Source organism: Mobula birostris, chromosome 13, assembly GCF_030028105.1.
Source record: "Mobula birostris isolate sMobBir1 chromosome 13, sMobBir1.hap1, whole genome shotgun sequence".
Lineage (NCBI taxonomy): Eukaryota > Metazoa > Chordata > Chondrichthyes > Myliobatiformes > Myliobatidae > Mobula > Mobula birostris.
Genome location: NC_092382.1, coordinates 111,499,274 through 111,516,663, shown reverse-complemented (window position 1 = coordinate 111,516,663; position 17,390 = coordinate 111,499,274). Strand labels below are relative to the sequence as shown.

General features: G+C 51.2%; 1 protein-coding gene across 1 annotated transcript in view; it reads right to left on the bottom strand.

The window, feature by feature from the left end:
- Positions 1-4,108: 4,108 nt before the first annotated feature.
- Positions 4,109-17,390, bottom strand: part of LOC140208163 (alpha-2-macroglobulin-like) — a 41,326-nt gene continuing 28,044 nt past the window's right edge. The window contains exons 8-14 of the mRNA XM_072276643.1: positions 15,048-15,128; positions 13,767-13,830; positions 13,154-13,191; positions 9,760-9,922; positions 8,879-9,105; positions 8,255-8,469; positions 4,109-4,229 (exon numbers count right to left, since the gene is read on the bottom strand). Of these exons, the coding sequence (XP_072132744.1) occupies positions 8,389-8,469; positions 8,879-9,105; positions 9,760-9,922; positions 13,154-13,191; positions 13,767-13,830; positions 15,048-15,128 (654 nt within the window). The 3' untranslated portion in view covers positions 4,109-4,229; positions 8,255-8,388. The remainder of the gene's footprint in view (positions 4,230-8,254; positions 8,470-8,878; positions 9,106-9,759; positions 9,923-13,153; positions 13,192-13,766; positions 13,831-15,047; positions 15,129-17,390) is intronic.

The following is a 17,390-nucleotide window of genomic DNA, read 5'->3' as shown; positions in this document are numbered from 1 at the left end:
AACAACATCTGCAACCCTCCAATCCTCTGGAACCTCTCCCATCCCCATTGATGATGCAAAGATCATTGCCAGAGGCTCAGCAATCTCCTCCCTCGCCTCCCACAGTAGCCTGGGGTACATCTCATCTGGTCCTGGCAATTTATCCAACTTGACGCTTTCCAAAAAGCTCCAGCACATCCTCTTTCTCTGTTCCTGTGCACGGTTCTAACTCCATAATCAAGTTCTCAGACGACACCATGGTGGTTGGCCTGATCAGAGGGGACGACGAGAAAGCCTACAGGGACAAGGTCCAGCAGCTGGCAGCGTGGTGTGCCAACAACCTGGCCTTTAACACCCAGCAGACCAAGGAGATCATTGTGGACTTCGGGTTTGCAAGGAGCCACACTCACGTCCCCATCTACATCAACGGAGCTGTACTGGAACGTGTATCAAGCTTCAAGTTCCTTGGTGTCCACATTTCCGAGGATCTCACCTGGTCCCTGAACTCCTCCATCCTGATCAAAAAGGCACAACAGCGCCTTTATTTCCTGCGGAGCATCAAGAAAGCTCATCTCTGTCCCAGGATACTGATGGACTTTTACCGCTATACCATTGAGAGCATACTCACCAACTGCATCTCAGTGTGGTATGGCAATTGTCCCGTATCGGACCGCAAAGCATTCCAGCGTGTGGTGAAAATTGCCCAGCGCATTATTGGCACTCAACTGCCCATTATTGAGAACATCTACCATAAATGCTGCCTGGGCAGGGCGAATAGCATTATCAAGGATGCATCTCACCCTAACCATGGACTTTTTACTCTCCTCTCATACAGTAGGCACCACAGGAGCCTCTGCTCCCACACCAGGAGGCACAGGAAGAGCTTCTTCCCTGAGGCTGTGACCATGCTGAAACTCCCATCACAGCGCTAAGCAGTATTGCACCTATATTGTACTGTCTCAGTACTTTTATATTTGTGTGCCGTAGCACTTACTTTTTATTCACAGTTATTTTGTAAATAACACTATTCTTTGCATCTCTGGTTAGATACTAACTGCATTTCATTGGCTTTGTATCTGTACTCAGCACAATGACAACAAAGTTGAATCTAATCTATCTAATCTAATTTCTTAATATCTACATGCTCAAGCTTTTCAGTCTGCTGAAAGTCATCATTACAATCACCAAGATCCTTTTCCATTGTGAATACTGAAATAAAGTATTCATTAAGTACCTCTGCTATTTCCTCCGGTTCCATACACACTTTCCCACTGTCACACTTGATAAGTTCTATTCTTTCATGTCTTCTCATGGCCCCTTCTGGCTCTCCTAATTTCCTTCTTAAGCTCCTTCCTATTAGCCTTATAATCTTCTAGATCTCTAACATTTCCTAGCTCTCTGAACCTTTTGTAAGCTTTCTTTTTCTTCTTGACTAGATTTATTACAGCCTTTGTACACCACGGTTCCTATACCCTACCATCCTTTCCCTGTCTCATTGGAACGTACCTGTACAGAACTCCACACAAATATCCCCTGAATATTTACCACATTTCTTCCCTACCTTTCCCTGAGAACATCTATTTCCAGTGTAAGCCTCCAATGTCCTGCTTGATAGCCTCATAATTCCCCTTACCCCAACTAAATGCTTTTCTAACTTGTCTGTTCCTATCTCTCTCCAATGTTATTGTAAAGGATGCAAACACAAGGAATTCTGCAGATGCTGGAAATTCAAGCAACGCACATCAAAGTTGCTGGTGAACGCAGCAGGCCAGGCAGCGTAAAGGAGACAGAATTATGATCACCATCTCCAAAATGCTCTCTCACTGAGAGACCTGACACCTGACCAGGTTCATTTCCCAATACCAGATCAAGTACAGCTTGTTCAGCAGGCCAGGCAGCATCTATAGGAAGAGGTACAGTCGACGTTTCGGGCCGAGACCCTTCGTCAGGCCTAACTGAAAGAAGAGATAGTAAGAGATTTGAAAGTGGGAGGGGGAGGGGGAGATCCGAAATGATAGGAGAAGACAGGAGGGAGAAGGGATGGAGCTAAGAGCTGGGCAGTTGATTGGCAAAAGGGATATGAGAGGATCATGGGACAGGAGGCCTAGGGAGAAAGAAGTAATAAATAAATAACGGATGGGGTACGACGGGGAGGTGGGCATTAGCGGAAGTTAGAGAAGTCAATGTTCATGCCATCAGGTTGGAGGCTACCCAGACGGAATATAAGGTGTTGTTCCTCCAACCTGAGTGTGGCTTCATCTTTACAGTAGAGGAGGCCGTGGATGGACATGTCAGAATGGGAATGGGACGTGGAATTAAAATGTATGGCCACTGGGAGATCCTGCTTTCTCTGGTGTTCAGCAATATGGTCTCCCAGTCTGCGTCGGGTCTCACCAATATATAGAAGGCCACATCGGGAGCACCGGACGCAGTATATCACTCCAGCCGACTCACAGGTGAAGTGTCGCCTCACCTGGAAGGACTGTCTGGGGCCCTGAATGGTGGTGAGGGAGGAAGTGTAGGGGCATGTGTAGCACAGTACAGCTTCTCCTCTTGTAGGCTTATCTACATATTGTGTCAAGAAACCTTCCTGGACACACCTAACAAACTGCACCCCATCTAAACCCCTCACTCTAGGGAGATGCCAATCGATATTTGGGAAATTGAAATCTCCCATCGTGACAACTCCCTCATTATTACACCTTTCCAGGACCTGTTTCCCTATCTGCTCCTCGATATCCCTGTTACTATTGGGCTGCCTATAAAAAACACCCAGTAAAGTTATTGCCCCTTCCTATTCCTAACCTCTACCCACAGAGACTCCGTAGACAATCCCTCCATGACGTCCACCTCTTCTGCAGCCGTGACACGATCTCTGATCAGCAGTGCCAAGCCCCCACCTCTTTTGCCTCCCTCCCTGTTCTTTCTGAAACATCTAAAACCTGGCATTTGAAGTAACCAAGCCTGTCCCTGAACCATCCAAACCCACTACATCATATCTCCAAGTACTGATCCACGCTGTAAGCTCATCCACTTTGTTCGCAACACTCCTTGCATTAAAATAGACACATCTCAAACTTTCGGTCTGAGCGCGTCCCTTCTCTATCACCTGCCTATCCTCCCTCTCACAGTGTCTCCAAGCTTTCTCTATTTGTGACCCAACCTCCTCTTCCCCAGTCTCTTCAGTTCAGTTCCCACCACCCCCCCGACAATTCTTGTTTGTGATGGGGGGGGGCATCTTACAAAGAAACCCCCTGATGGACAAAACCTGGTTCATAGGAGATTGGTGGGACAGAGTGGGGAGAGGTCAGCAAGGGCCGGTTTTCCACCCGCACTCCCTAATCCACAGCTCGGGCCAGGAGCAGCTGGGACAAACCCTCTCTTCACCTGAGCAGAGTACCCGGACAGCATCTTCACATCCACAATAACCATGTTGGAGACGGCACGAGGCCCCACGCACCTAAGGGAGAGACGGACAGAAAGCAGCCACAATCAGAGAGGAAAACACAGAGGGTTTATTTTCCCGAGACTCACACACAGCAAATGCCACTGGGATCAGGGGAAACACGGCCAGGGACGCACGGTTGGGATCGAGTGAAATCACTCCCAGGGGGACAGACAGGATATTGGGAATCACGCCCAGGGACACATGGTTGGGATCGAGTGAAATCACTCCCAGGGGGACAGACAGGATATCGGGAATCACGCCCAGGGACGCACGGTTGGGATCGAGTGAAATCAGTCCCAGGGGGACAGACAGGATATCGGGAATCACGCCCAGGGACACACGGTTGGGATCGAGTGAAATCACTCCCAGGGGGACAGACAGGATATCGGGAATCACGGCCAGGGACACACGGTTGGGATCGAGTGAAATCAGTCCCAGGGGAACAGACAGGATATCGGGAATCACGCCCAGGACGCACGGTTGGGATCGAGTGAAATCACTCCCAGGGGGACAGACTGGATATCGGGAATCACACCCAGGGACACACAGTTGGGATCGAGTGAAATCACTCTCCAATCACAACACCGATCCTCTCCCACACGGATCCCTCTCATCGCGATGGGAATGGGAGCCCCAGCGCCCCCACCTTCCTCCCCGCTCCCGCTCTGGACCCGTCCTGCACTCACGTTACGTTAATGTTGATGGTGCCTGCGATGGGGCCGTCATCAGATCTCTTCATCTTGGCCGAGAGCAGGAAGGCGGCGTCGTGACGTTTGGGAAGGATGTTGTATCGCAGTATGGTCTGAGGGGACAGAGTGCGTGGAGGGACGGTTACCACAGGCTACAGATGGCTCCCCTGTGCCACCATCTCTCCTCCCTGTGTCCTGCCCCTCCCTCATTCCTTCTCCCTCCCCCAGCTCACTGTATCCCACCCTCTCCTTCCCCTCTCACCCTGATCTCTCCTATAATCATCTATCCTCCCTCATTCCTCGCTCCTCTTCCTTCTTCCCCTCCACTCTCTCCTCCACCACTCCATTCTCCATCTCTCCCTCCATCTCTTTCCTCCCTCCCCTCCGCCCTGCTCTTTCAACTTCACACGTCCCTCTACCCCCCCCACCTTCCTAACCATATCTCTCTCTATCCCCTCCTTCCCTCTCTCCTCTGTTCTGCTGTTCCTTCTCTCACTATCCCCTCCCTCACCATCTCTTTATTCCCTTCCTCGTTCCCTCCTTCTGTCCTCTCCAGCCTTCCCCTCCAACTGCTGACCCCTTCCTCATCTCTCCACCTCCTTCCTCCCTCCTTTCCTCTCTTTCCTCCATCCTGCGGTCCCCTCCCTCCCCCACACTCATCTCTCCATCTCCTTCCCTCCCCCGGTCCCCCTCTCTGTTGCTTCCTTCCCTGTCTGTCCTCCGTCCTCACCTCCTTCCCTCTTTGTCGCCTCTCCCACCCTCATCTCTTTATCTCCTTCCTCCCTCCCTCCCTCTCCCCTCCATCTTGGTGTCTCCTCCGTCTCTGTCCTCCCCCTCACCCTCGTCTCTCTGTCCCCTTCCTCCCTTCCTCCCTGTCCCCTACCTTTCCCCCTCTCTCTGTATCCCTTCCCTCACCCCGTCCCTCTATCCCCTTCCTCCATCCCTCTTCATCCTCACTGCATCCTCACTATTCCTCCTGCAAGCTTGCTCTGTCCCTTCCCTTCCCTCTTTCCCTCTCCCCCTTGTCTACCCTCCCCTCAGCCCATTGATCCAACATCTTGTACTCTTGTTCCCTCCGTTCTACACTCCCTACCATTCACTTAATCCCTCCGTCCTCCATTTAACCCTGCCTCCAACCCGCCACTCCCTCCTCACTCACTCATTCCACTCACCCCTCCTTCTTCTCCATGCCCCATCAGTCATCACCAGCTGCCTCGCAGTGAAGCCAGAGGTTAGAAGGTGCCCTCCGCTCAATAAGGCCAGGCCTTCCTCCCCACGATTTCAACAGCTATTCCCCCTGACACCTGAATCCTCAGATCCGTTACAGAGGGAGGACGGGTGTAGGGAAGAAGCAGAGTTGGAGGGAAAAGGAGAGGAGGGAGTTGGGATGATGGAAAGCTTAAATCTTCATCAATCGAAGTACTGAGTAGAGGAGATGGGATGTTTTGTTGAAGTTGTGAAGGACATTGTTGAGCCTGTTTGTGCATGGTAGAGGAGGAGAGGTTTGTGGTGTTGAGGCATATCAGGGTGGATAAATCCCCAGGGCTTGACAAGGCCTTCCCTCAGACCCTACGGGAGGCAAGTGCAGAAATTGCCAGGGCCCTAGCGCAAATAATCAAACCATCCTTGGCGACAGGTGAGGTACCGGAGGATTGGAGGATAGCTAGTGTTGTTCCACTGTGTAAAAAAAAGATCTAAAAATAAACCAGGAAATGACAGGCCGGTGGGCAAGTTATTGGAAGGGTATTCTAAGGGACTGGATATTTAAGTGTTTGGATAGTTAGCAGCTGATTAAGGATAGTCAGCAAGGTTTCGTGCATGTCCAACTAAAAAAAAGTTACCAGTTGAGAAAGTTACCAGGAAAGTGGATGAAGGCAAGGCAGTGAATATTGTCCACATGGACTTGAGCAAGGAATCTGACAAGGTCCTACATGGGGGTTGGTCAAGAAGGTCCAGCAAGATGGCATTCGAGATGAGGTAGTGAATTGGATTAGACATTGGCTTTGCAGGAGAAGCCAACGAGTGGAAGTAGACGGTTGTCTCTCTGACTGGGGGCCTGTGACTAGTGGAGTGCCGCAGGGATCAGTGCTGGGTCCGTTGTTGTTTGTCATTGATATCAGTGATCTGGGTGATAATGTGGTTGACTGGATCAGAACATTTGTGGATGGACACCAAGATTGGGGGTGCAGTGGTCAGCAAGGAAGACTATCAGAGCTTGAAGTGGGATCTGAACCAGCTGGAAAAATGGGCTGAAGAATGGTGATGGAATTTAATGCAGACAAGAATGATGTGCTGTACTTTGGTAGGACAAACCAGGGTAGGTGAACGGGAGGTCACTGAGGAGTGTAGTGGGATCTGGGACTACTGGTCCATAATTCATTGAAAGTGACGTCACTAGTTGATAGGGTCGTAAAGAAAGCTTTTGGCACATTGGCCTTCATAAATCAAAGTATTGAGTACAGGAGATGGGACGTTATGTTAAAGTTGTATAAGACTTTGGTGAGGCCTAATTTGGAGTGTTGTGTGCAGTTTTGGTCACCTACCTACAGGAAAGATATAAATAAGGTTGAATGTGCAGAGAAAATTTACAAGGATGTCACCAGGTCTGGGGGAACTGAGTTATAGGGAAAGATTGAATAGGTTAGGACTTTATTCCCTGGAGTGTAGGAGAGTGGGGGAGATTTGACAAGAGGTATACCATCCAAGTTGTGCTCTTTCCTTGTGACTGCCATCAGGAAGGAGGTACAGGAGCCTCAGAACTCACACCACCAGGTTGAGGAACAGTTATTACCCCTCAACCATCAGGAAGGAGGTACAGGAGCCTCAGGACCCACACCACCAGGTTCAGGAACAGTTATTACCCCTCAACCATCAGGAAGGAGGTACATGAGCCTCAGGACCCACACCACCAGGTTCAGGGACAGTTATCACCCCTCAACCATGAGGAAGGAGGTACAGGAGCCTCAGGACCCACACCACCAGGTTCAGGAATAGTTTTTACCCCCTCAACCATCAGGAAGGAGGTACAGGAGCCTCAGGACCCACACCACCAGGTTCGGGGACAGTTATTATCCCTCAACCATCAGGCTTCTGAACCAGAGGGGATAACTTCACTTGCCCTATCATTGAAATGTTCCCACAACCTATGTACTCACTGTTAAGGACTCTTCAACTCATTCTCAATATTTATTGTTTATTTATTTCTCGTCATTATTTCTTTCTTTGTGTCTTTGCAGAGTTTGTTGTCTTTTGCCCTGTGGTTGAACGCCCAAGTTCCTGCGCTCTCTCGTTGATTCTGTTATGGTTTTTTATTGTATTATGGTTTTACAGAGTATGCCTGCAAGAAAATGAATCTCAGGGCTGTATCTGGTAATAAATTTACTTTGAACTTTGATTCACAAGGGGTATAGATTGGGTAAATAAAAGCAGGCTTTTTGCCACTGGGGTTGGGTGGGACTAGAACGCGAGGGCATGGGTTAAGGGTGAAGGGTGAGAAGTTTAGGGGGTGGGCGAGAGTGGGGAATGAGCTGCCAAGGCAGGTGGTGGATGCAAGCTCGATTTCAATATTTAAGAGAAGTTTGTTTAGGCACATGGATGGGAGGCGTGTGGAAGGCTATGGTCCCAGTGCAGGTCGATGGGAGTAGGCAGATTAAATGGTTCAGCATGGACTAAATGGGCTGAAGGGTCTGTTTTTGTGCTCTGGCATTATACGTCCATGGAGGAAAGAGGAAAGAGGACCAGGAAGGAAGGAGGAGAGGGGGAGTTGGACTGAAGAAGATAGGGCAAGGGAGGAAAGAAGGAGGGGGAGACTTGATAGGATGGCGAAAGGAGGGAGGGGTCAGTTGGGCAGTAGGAGAGGGAGAGGGAAGGGAGGAAGGGAGGAGTTGGAGAAGTGAGGAGGGAAAGTGAGAGGGAGACAGAGTGTGGGAGGAACGGAGAGAGCAGGGAGCTGAGCTGGGGTGGTTAAAGAAAGGAAAGGAGAGGGCTTAGAGAGAGAGGGAGGGAGGGACCAGGGAAGAGTTGGAGTGGAGGGGAGGGGGATGGTTGAGGGTGGAGAAGGAAGATGGACAGGATGGAGAGAAGGGGGTTCGGAGGGAGGGAGGGGATGTGTGGAGAGAAGGAGAATGAGGAAACTCGCCTGCAGTAACAGACAGCTGCTCCCGCTGACGAGGGCAGTGTCGTCTCCGGGGACGTCCTGCAGCGTCTCGGTCTGAAGTACCAGCTGGTTGGAGGCGTCCAGCTGGATTTCCCGGCTGGAGCCCTTCTTGCCGGTCAGGGTGACCCGCCCCGGGAGTCCGAGACGTGGGTCAGGCTCCCGTAGAGTGAGAGAGCATGAAGCGCCACCACGGTGTCCTGGGGTGGAGAAAGCAGACGCCGTGACAAATGAAGAACAGGCCACTGTGCTCACCCTACCCCACCCGACATCGACCCGGGAATACGGACCAGGAACCCAAAGTCAGGGAATCCAGCGGCCCTTGAGCGCCGAACAAGAAAACGGCACAGGAACGGAGACCAGGAAAACGTCGCGGGAACGTGGGCCGGGGAAACCCAACTCCCCTTCCCAGGGAACACTCCAAACTCTTCACGTTCCCTCCAGTTCCCCTTCCCTGGTCACCACCTCCATTGCCCAGCCTCCCCTCCCCTCCCTTTCCATCTCCTAACTCAACCCCTCCCTCCCTCTACCCCTCCAATCCTCACCCCGCCCCTCCATCTCGCTCCCCCTCCCCCAACCCCCCCTCGTCCACCCCGTTGCCACACCCACCTGGGTAGAGGCGAAGCCCCCGTATGCGTTTCTTTGCCGGACCAGCCAGCCGACGATGGATGTGCCCTGCTGCAGGTCTGCGGGGCTCACGTGGGGCTGGGACAGGAGGGCGAGGAGGACGTAGGCCATCATCTCCACCTCAGCTGAGGGAGCCCTCCACCAGTACCAGTTGAACTCCTGATCCTTTTCCCCTGCCTCCGGTTTCCTCGTCCAGTGCCTCATTCCATCTGTGCGGTGAGGGGGATTGGTCATGGTGGGCGGTGGGGAGGGGGGGAGGTCCAATGCCATGATGTCCGAGGGTTGAAAGGAGGGTGGAGGATCACAAAAGTCCAAGGTCACAGAGTGTAAGGCTTAACGCGGTCCAAGTTGAGAATGAGGTAGGAAGAGTGAGAGGTAAGGAGAGGAGGGTTTAGAGAATGGTTCAGTGGAGGAGCAGGGAAGAGGGTTGAGGGTTGAGGCGCAGTATTTAGGAGGAGGGCTGAAGTTAGGGAGGAGGATTGGGGAGGTGCAAGAGGAGGGAGGAGTGTTGAGGGTTGAGGGTGTAGGGAGGGAAGAAGAGGGTTGAAGCAATGGGAGATTGGGGAGGATTAATAGGAGGGTGGAGGGTTGAGGGTGGGTGGAGGGGAGGAGAGAAGAGGAAGACCGAGGTGGTGGAGTTGGACTGGTGAGGGTAAAGAAGAGGGAAGAGTGTTGAGGGTTGAGGGTGAAGTAGGGCAGGAAGAGGAGGGTTGAGGCAATGTAGGGTTGAGGAGGGAGGATGGCTAAGGCTGTAGCAATGGAGGAGGATTGAGGAGTCGTTAGAGGATGGCAGAGAGTCGACAGTTGGGGAGAGTGAAGTGGAGGTGAGCTGAGGGGGAGGGGTGCCACTGAACGTCCCTCACCTTTCTTGATGGCCAGACCCTCCAGCTTCTTGAGGAGCCAATCCCTCGAGGTGTCGTCCCCTGCCAGGGTGAAGGTGTAGGCGAGAAGCACTAGAGTGTAGGTGTTGTTCACTGTCTCCATCTGCTTCCTCAGGCAAGCGAGAGAAGGCTCCAGCACAGTCGTCTGGACAGAGAGACAGTCAGACATTCCCAGAAAATGCCTCCCAGTCCTTGCACCCCACCAAGACACCCTCCTTCCACTCAGACAGGTAACTCTCTCTTCCGGATACACTCTGTTTGTCGTCCTGTCCAAATACCCTTCAGCCCCTCCAAAGACCCTTCACACAAACACCTCTTCCTTCTCCACGTTTATCTTAAATCCCACAGGTACCCCACACACTCCGCAAATACTTTCATCCACTTCCCAAATCTGTCTCACCCACCCCAAATAAACCACATCATGTTCACAACACCCTCCACAAATCCCCCAGAGCCTCACTCACTCGCCACATAACCCTTGCCCTCTCCTAATATCCATCAAATCCTCCAAAAATGCCCCTTAAACACAAATGTCCTGCAAGCCTTTCAAAAACCACCCACCCTCTGCACAGATATCCCTAACACTAACAAAGTTGCCCAAGCCCTCAAAATTTCCCTCACACACTCCAAACACAGCTCTAAACCTCAGCTCCAAATGTGTCTTACACATGATCCCATCCTCCCGTAATCAGCCAGCACCCATCATACACACTGTGAACACCTCCAGCGTCCTCCAGAGCTGTCCAATATTCATCAGCCATTGCAAATAACCCCCAATCTCAATGTTGCACACGCCCTGAAAACTCCCCAAATACTAATGTCCTGGAACAGGCTCCTCAATAGCCCCTCCCACAAAATTCTAACGTCCGCCAGTCCCTCCCAATGTGCCTCAGTTACCCGAGATTCCTGTAAATCAACTGCATTTACCACTCATTTCATCTCAGTGGTCCTACACCCACCACCAATGGTCGATCACTCATCACCAATTATCTATCACCCACCACCAATGGTCTATCACTTACCACCATTGGTCTATAACTGATCACCAATAGTCTATCACTCACCACCTCTGGTCTATAACTCACCATTGATGGTCTATCACTCACCACCACAGGTCTATAACTCATCACCAATGGACTATCACTCACCACCACTGGTCTATTACCCACCATCAATGGTCACCCAACACCAGTGGTCTATCACCCATCGCTAATGGTCTATCACTCACTACCATCGGTCTAGAACTCACCACTAATGGTCTATCACTCACCACCAATGCTATATCATCTGCCAATGGTCTATCATCCACCACCAATGGTCTATCACTCACCAATGGTCCATCGCTCATAGAAACATAGAAACATAGAAAATAGGTGCAGGACTAGGCCATTCGGCCCTTCAAGCCTGCACCGCCATTCAGTATAATCATGGCTGATCGTCCAACTCAGAACCCTGTACCTGCCTTCTCTCCATACCTCCTGATCCCTTTAGCCACAAGGGCCATATCTAAATCCCTCTTAAATACAGCCAATGTACTGGCCTCAACGGTTTCCTGTGGCAGAGAATTCCACAGATTCACCACTCTCTGTGTGGAGAAGTTTTTCCTCTTCTCGGTCCTAAAAGGCTTCCCCTTTATCCTCAAACTGTGAGACTTCCCCAACATCGGGAACAAATTCTGGACTTCCCCAACATCAGGAACAAATGGTCACTAAGTCATCACCAATGGTCTATCACCCAACAGAAATGGTCTATCACCCACCAATGGTCTAGTGCTCACCACCAACTGTCTATCACCCACCACCAATTTACCCAAAACCAATGGTCTGTCACCAACCAATCGTCTATTACCCACCACCAATGGTCTATCTCTCACCTATGGTCTATCACTCATCACCAATGGTCTATCTCTCACCTATGGTCTATCGCTCACTACCAATGGTGTATCACCCCATCAATGGTCTATAACCCACCACTAATTGTCTATCACCCACCACTAGTTTACCCAACACCAACGGTTTTTCACTCACCAGTGGTCTATCACCCACTGCCAATGATCTATCACCCCCAACCAATTGTCTATTACCCACCACCAATGGTCTATCATTCGCCACCAATGGTCTATCACCCCCCAACAATGGTCTATCACTCACCAATGGTCTATCACCCACCAGCAATGGTCTATCACCCACCACCAATTGTCTATCATTCACCACCAATGGTCTATCACCCCTAATCAATGGTCTCTCACCAATGGTCTATCACCCAACACCAATGGTCCATCACCCGCCCCCTACCAATGGTGTATCACCCGCCAGCAATTGTCTATCATCCACAACCAATGCTCTATCAGCCCCCACCAATGGTCTATCATTCACCACTAATGGTCTATCACCCCCCCATCAATGATATCTCACCAATGGTCTATCACCCTCCCCCACCAATCACCACCAATGGTCCATCACCACCAATAGTCCATCACTCATCAATGTTCTATCACCCACCACCAATGTTCTATCACCCACCACCAGTGGTCTATCACCCACCACCAATGGTCTATCACCCACCAATGTTCTATCACCCACCACTAATGGTCTATCACCCACCACCAATGTTCCATCAACCCCACTAACGGTCTATCACTCACCACCAATGGTCTATCAATCACTGACAGTAGTCTATCACCCACCACCAATGGTTTATCACTCATCACCAATGTTCTTTCACCTACAGTCAATGGTCTATCACCAACCAATTGTCTATAACTCATCACCAATGGTCTATCACCCACCACCAATGGTCTATCACCCACCCCCACCAATGGACTATCACCCACCACTGGTGGTCTATCACCTCCCACCAATGGTCTAGCACTCACTATGGTCTATTACACATCACCAATGGTCTATCACTGCCCACCAATGGACCCTCACCTACCACCAATGGTCTATCATCTCCCAATAAGGGTCTATCACCTTACAGGAATGGTCTATCACCCAGCACCAATGGTCTATCACTCATCACCAATAGTCTTGCACCCACTATCAGTGGTCGATCACCAATCAATGGTCTATCACTCATCACCAATGGTCTATCACCCATCACCAATGGTCTGTCACCCACCACCAATGGTCTGTCACCCACCACCAATGGTCTTTCACCAGCAATTCTATCACTCACCACCAGTTGTCTATCCTGCACCAGCAATGGTCTATCACCAAATGAAAAATGATCCATCATTCACTCCCCAGGGCTCTCATTCTCTCCTGACATCCAAAACTGCCAATTTGCCTGTTGCTCCTCCCAATGCCTTTTCAACCTCACTGCATCCATCTTATTGTCCTTCCCACCACCCTGCGACCCCACTGTTGCAACTCACCGAGAACCCTGTAGGCTGGATCTCCGCCGTAGTTTCCTCTGGAAGCACAAGAGCACAGCGGAGAAGTAAGACTTGTCAGCACGGGTGGGGTCGGTTTCAACCCAGGCCCAGGTCCCGTCAGGATGGTGGGGCAGGCCCTGGACTGGGTCAGTTGCAGGGCCAGGGTTTACAAAGGGTTAGGCAGGCCCTGGTGGTGGGCACGGAGGGTAGGCCATCCACAGAGCCTATGGTAGGTAGAATGGGACAAGCCGAGTTCGGAGGCTACAGAGGATGGGGCAGGTGCAGGCTATGAGCAATGGGGTGTGAGGCAGGGCAGGCTGGATTGGACAGGCCCAAGGCCACGGACAGTGGGAGGGATGTCAGGGCATCCCAGGCCTGGGTCAGCGTGGGTGGGATATTTCCAGGTCGAGGCACAGGTACGTCAGGCATGTCCAGGGTGTGGTGTGCGGAAAGTGAGACAGGGCCCAGGCTAGGATAAAAACTGTGTGCGCCATTCTCTCACGTGGCCCAGAGTCAGAATAAGTGCGAGTATTTCCCTCGGGGAGGGTAAAACAGGGCCGAGCTGACAACATGAGGAAGAAGGTCAAGCCGGGCGAGGGGATTCATCCCTAACCTGCCCCATTGCTTGGAGAGTCAAAGCTCAATAGTTCCTGAGTCTTCTTGTAAACTGTATCAGCCTAGAAGGAGACCGACGAGATAGTGATTGAGGGGTCAACTTCCCGTATGGCTCTACACACCTCCTGCCCACATCCTTGTTCAGACGTTTCCTCTCCCTTTTACACCCTCCAGTTTCCCCACCTCTTTTCCGTCTACCCCTCCACCTCTCCCATTTCTACTCTCCTACACTTCTCTCCTCTCCCCTCCATCTCTCCGACCTTTACCTTCTCCGATTCCCTCTCGCAACTCTACCTTCTCCATCTCCCTCTCTCCATTTCCCTCTCCCTCTCCCATCTCTACCCTCTGCCCTTCCTCTCCTGTCTCTATCCACCTCCCTCTCTCTCTTATATCTCTACCTTCTCCATCTCCCTCTCTCCATTTCCCTCTCCCCTCTCCCTCTCCCCTTCCTCTCCTGTCTCTATCCACCTCCCTCTCTCTCTTACATCTCTACCTTCTCCATCTCCCTCTCTCCATTTCCCTCTCCCTCTCCCATCTCTACCCTCTCCCCTTCCTCTCCTGTCTCTATCCACCTCCCTCTCTCTCTTACATCTCTACCTTCTCCATCTCCCTCTCTCCATTTCCCTCTCCCTCTCCCATCTCTACCCTCTCCCCTTCCTCTCCTGTCTCTATCCACCTCCCTCTCTCTCTTACATCTCTACTTTCTCCACCTCCCCCTCTCCCTCTCTTGTTTCTACCCTCCCCTCACCCTTCTCCATCCCTCTCACCCTCTCGCTCGTTCCTCTACCGTCTCATTCTCCCTGTCACTCTCTCTCCATTTCCTCTCTCCCTCCCCTCTCCCCTCCCCCTCACTTCCCTCTCCCTCTCTATCTGTCCCACACCCCCTCCCCTCTCCCTCACCCCCTCATCCTTCTCTCACACTCTCTCCTGCACTCCCTTCTCCATCTCTCTTGCTTGCCAGCTCCCTCTCCTCTCCCCATCTCCGTCTCCATCTCTCTCTTCCTCTCCCTCCACTTCACCGTCCCCTCCCTCTTCTAACTCCATCTCCCCCTCCCCTCTCCCTCCACCTCTCCCACACCTCCTCCTCCTTGCCTCTCCCGCTCTCACCCCACTCCTTGCCAACCCCTTTATTCAGTTTCCTCCATTTCCCCAACCCTCCTTGTCTCACCCGCACAACTGCATTCCCATTTCTCCTCCCAGTCCATCTCCTTTCCCCTCCGCCTGACCCAGCCCCTCCCTGGTGTTTTTACCGCCTCTGTCCTGCCCCGGCCTTACTGACCATACTGGGACTCAGCCTTTGTAACTCGAGGAGAGCAGTGGTGACGTAGGCCGAAAGGAAGATGGAATCATCGACGCTGCCCTGGGGATAGTGGGGACATTCAGATTTGTTATATCTGCTGCTTCTGTCATTCCCTTCTCTGCCCCTCCCACAGCAAACCCCCCTACCCCTCCTACAGCATTCCCTCATTCCCCCCCTTCCACAGGGCTCCAGCCTTGCCCCTTCCCACAGTACTCCTTCCTCACCACCTCCTACAGTGCTCTCCCCTCAACTCCTCCCACAACGTTCCCTCCTCATCACCTCCCACAGTGTGGAAGCTTTAGAGAGGGTGTAGAGGAGATCCACCAGGATCCTGCCTGGATTAGAGAGGGTGCAGAGGAGATTCACCAGGATGCTGCCTGGATTAGAGAGGGTGCAGAGGAGATCCACCAGGATGCTGCCTGGATTAGAGAGGGTGCCGAGGAGATTCACCAGGATGATGCCTGGATTAGAGAGGGTGCAGAGGAGATCCACCAGGATGCTGCCTGGATTACAGAGGGTGCAGAGGAGATCCACCAGGATGCTGCCTGGATTAGAGGGGGTGCAGGTGGAGGACGGTGATTCGATGGAGCAAGGTGCAGAGGTCGACTGAGGATCGGTGAATATGGCTTATGAAAGGTTTGGGCTCCAACTTGTGCACATTTGACTGTTTAATTATAATAAAACCATAAGACATGGGAGCAGAATTAGGCCATCCGGCCCATCGAGTCTGCTCCACCATCCAATCATGGCTGATCCTTTTTTTTTCATCTTCTCCTCAAACCCAGTTCTCGGCCTCCGCCCTGTAACCTTTGATGCCATGTCCAATCAAGAACCTATCAATGTCTGCCTTAAATACACCCAACAACCTGGCCTCCACAGTTGCCTGTGGCAACAAATTCCACAAATTCACCACCCTTTCATTAAAGAAATTTCTCTGCTCCTCTGTTTTGAAAGGGCGTCCCTTTATCCTGAGGCTGTGTCCTCTTGTCCTGGACTCTCCCACCATGGGAAACATTGCTTTCTCATCTACTCTGTGTCGGCCTTTCAACATTCTAAAGGTTTCAATGAGATCCCCCCCTCATCCTTCTGAATTCCAGCGATTACAGGCCCAGAGGAATCAAACGTTCTTCCTATGATAATCCTTTCATTCCTGGAATCATCCTTGTGAGCCTCCTCTGGACCCTCTCCAATGCCAGAACATCTTTTCTCAGATGAGGTGCTCAAAACTGTTCACAATACTCAAGGTGAGGCCTCACCAATGCTATATAAAGCCTCAGCATCGCATCCCTGCTCTTGTATTCTAGACCTCTTGAAATGAATGCTAACGTGGCATTTGCCTTCCTCACCACCAACTAAACCTTCAAATTAAACTTCAGGGTGTTCTGCACAAGGACTCCCAAGTCCCTTTGCATCTCAGATTTCTGGATTTTCTCCCCGTTTGGAAAAAAATCAGCACGGTTATTTCTACTATTGAAGTGCATGACCATGCATTTCCAACATTGTATTTAATTTCCCACTCTTTTGCCATTCTCCTAATCTGTCTAAGTCCTTGTGCATCCTACCTGTTTCCTCAACATTACCTGCCCCTCCACCAATCTTCATATCATCTGCAAACTCGGCAACATAGCCATCTATTCCATCATCTAAATCATTGATATGCAGCATAAAAAGAAGTGGTCCCAACACCGACCCCTGTGGAACACCACTAGTCACTGGCAGTCAACCAGAAAAGGATCCTTTTATTCCCACTCGCTGCCTCCTACCAATCAGCCAATGCTCTAACCATGATAGTAACTTTCCTGTAATACCATGGGTTCTTAACTTGGTAAGCAGCCTAATCTGTGGCACCTTGTCAAAGGCCTTCTGAAAGTCCAAATGTATAACATCCACTGCATCCCCTTTAACTATCCTACGTGGGCCCTTTTTGTTTTTTTTTTGGAAACATAGAGCACAATACAGGCCCTTCGGCCCACAAAGTTATGTTGAACATGTCCCTAGCTTAGGAATTACTAGGATTACCCATAGCCCTCTATTTTTCTGAGCTCCACGTACCTATCCAAAAGTCTCTTAAAAGACCCTATCGTATCCGCCTCACCACCGTTGCTGTCAGCCCATTCCACACACTCACCACTCTCTGAGCAAAAAACTTACCCCTGACATCTCCTTTGTACCTACATAGAAGCACCTTAAAACTGTGTCCTCTCGTGCTAATCATTTCAGCCCTGGGAAAAAGCCTCTGACTATCCACACGACCAATGCCTCTCATCATCTTGTACACCTCTATCAGGTCACCTCTCATCCTCCGTCGCTCCAAGGAGAAAA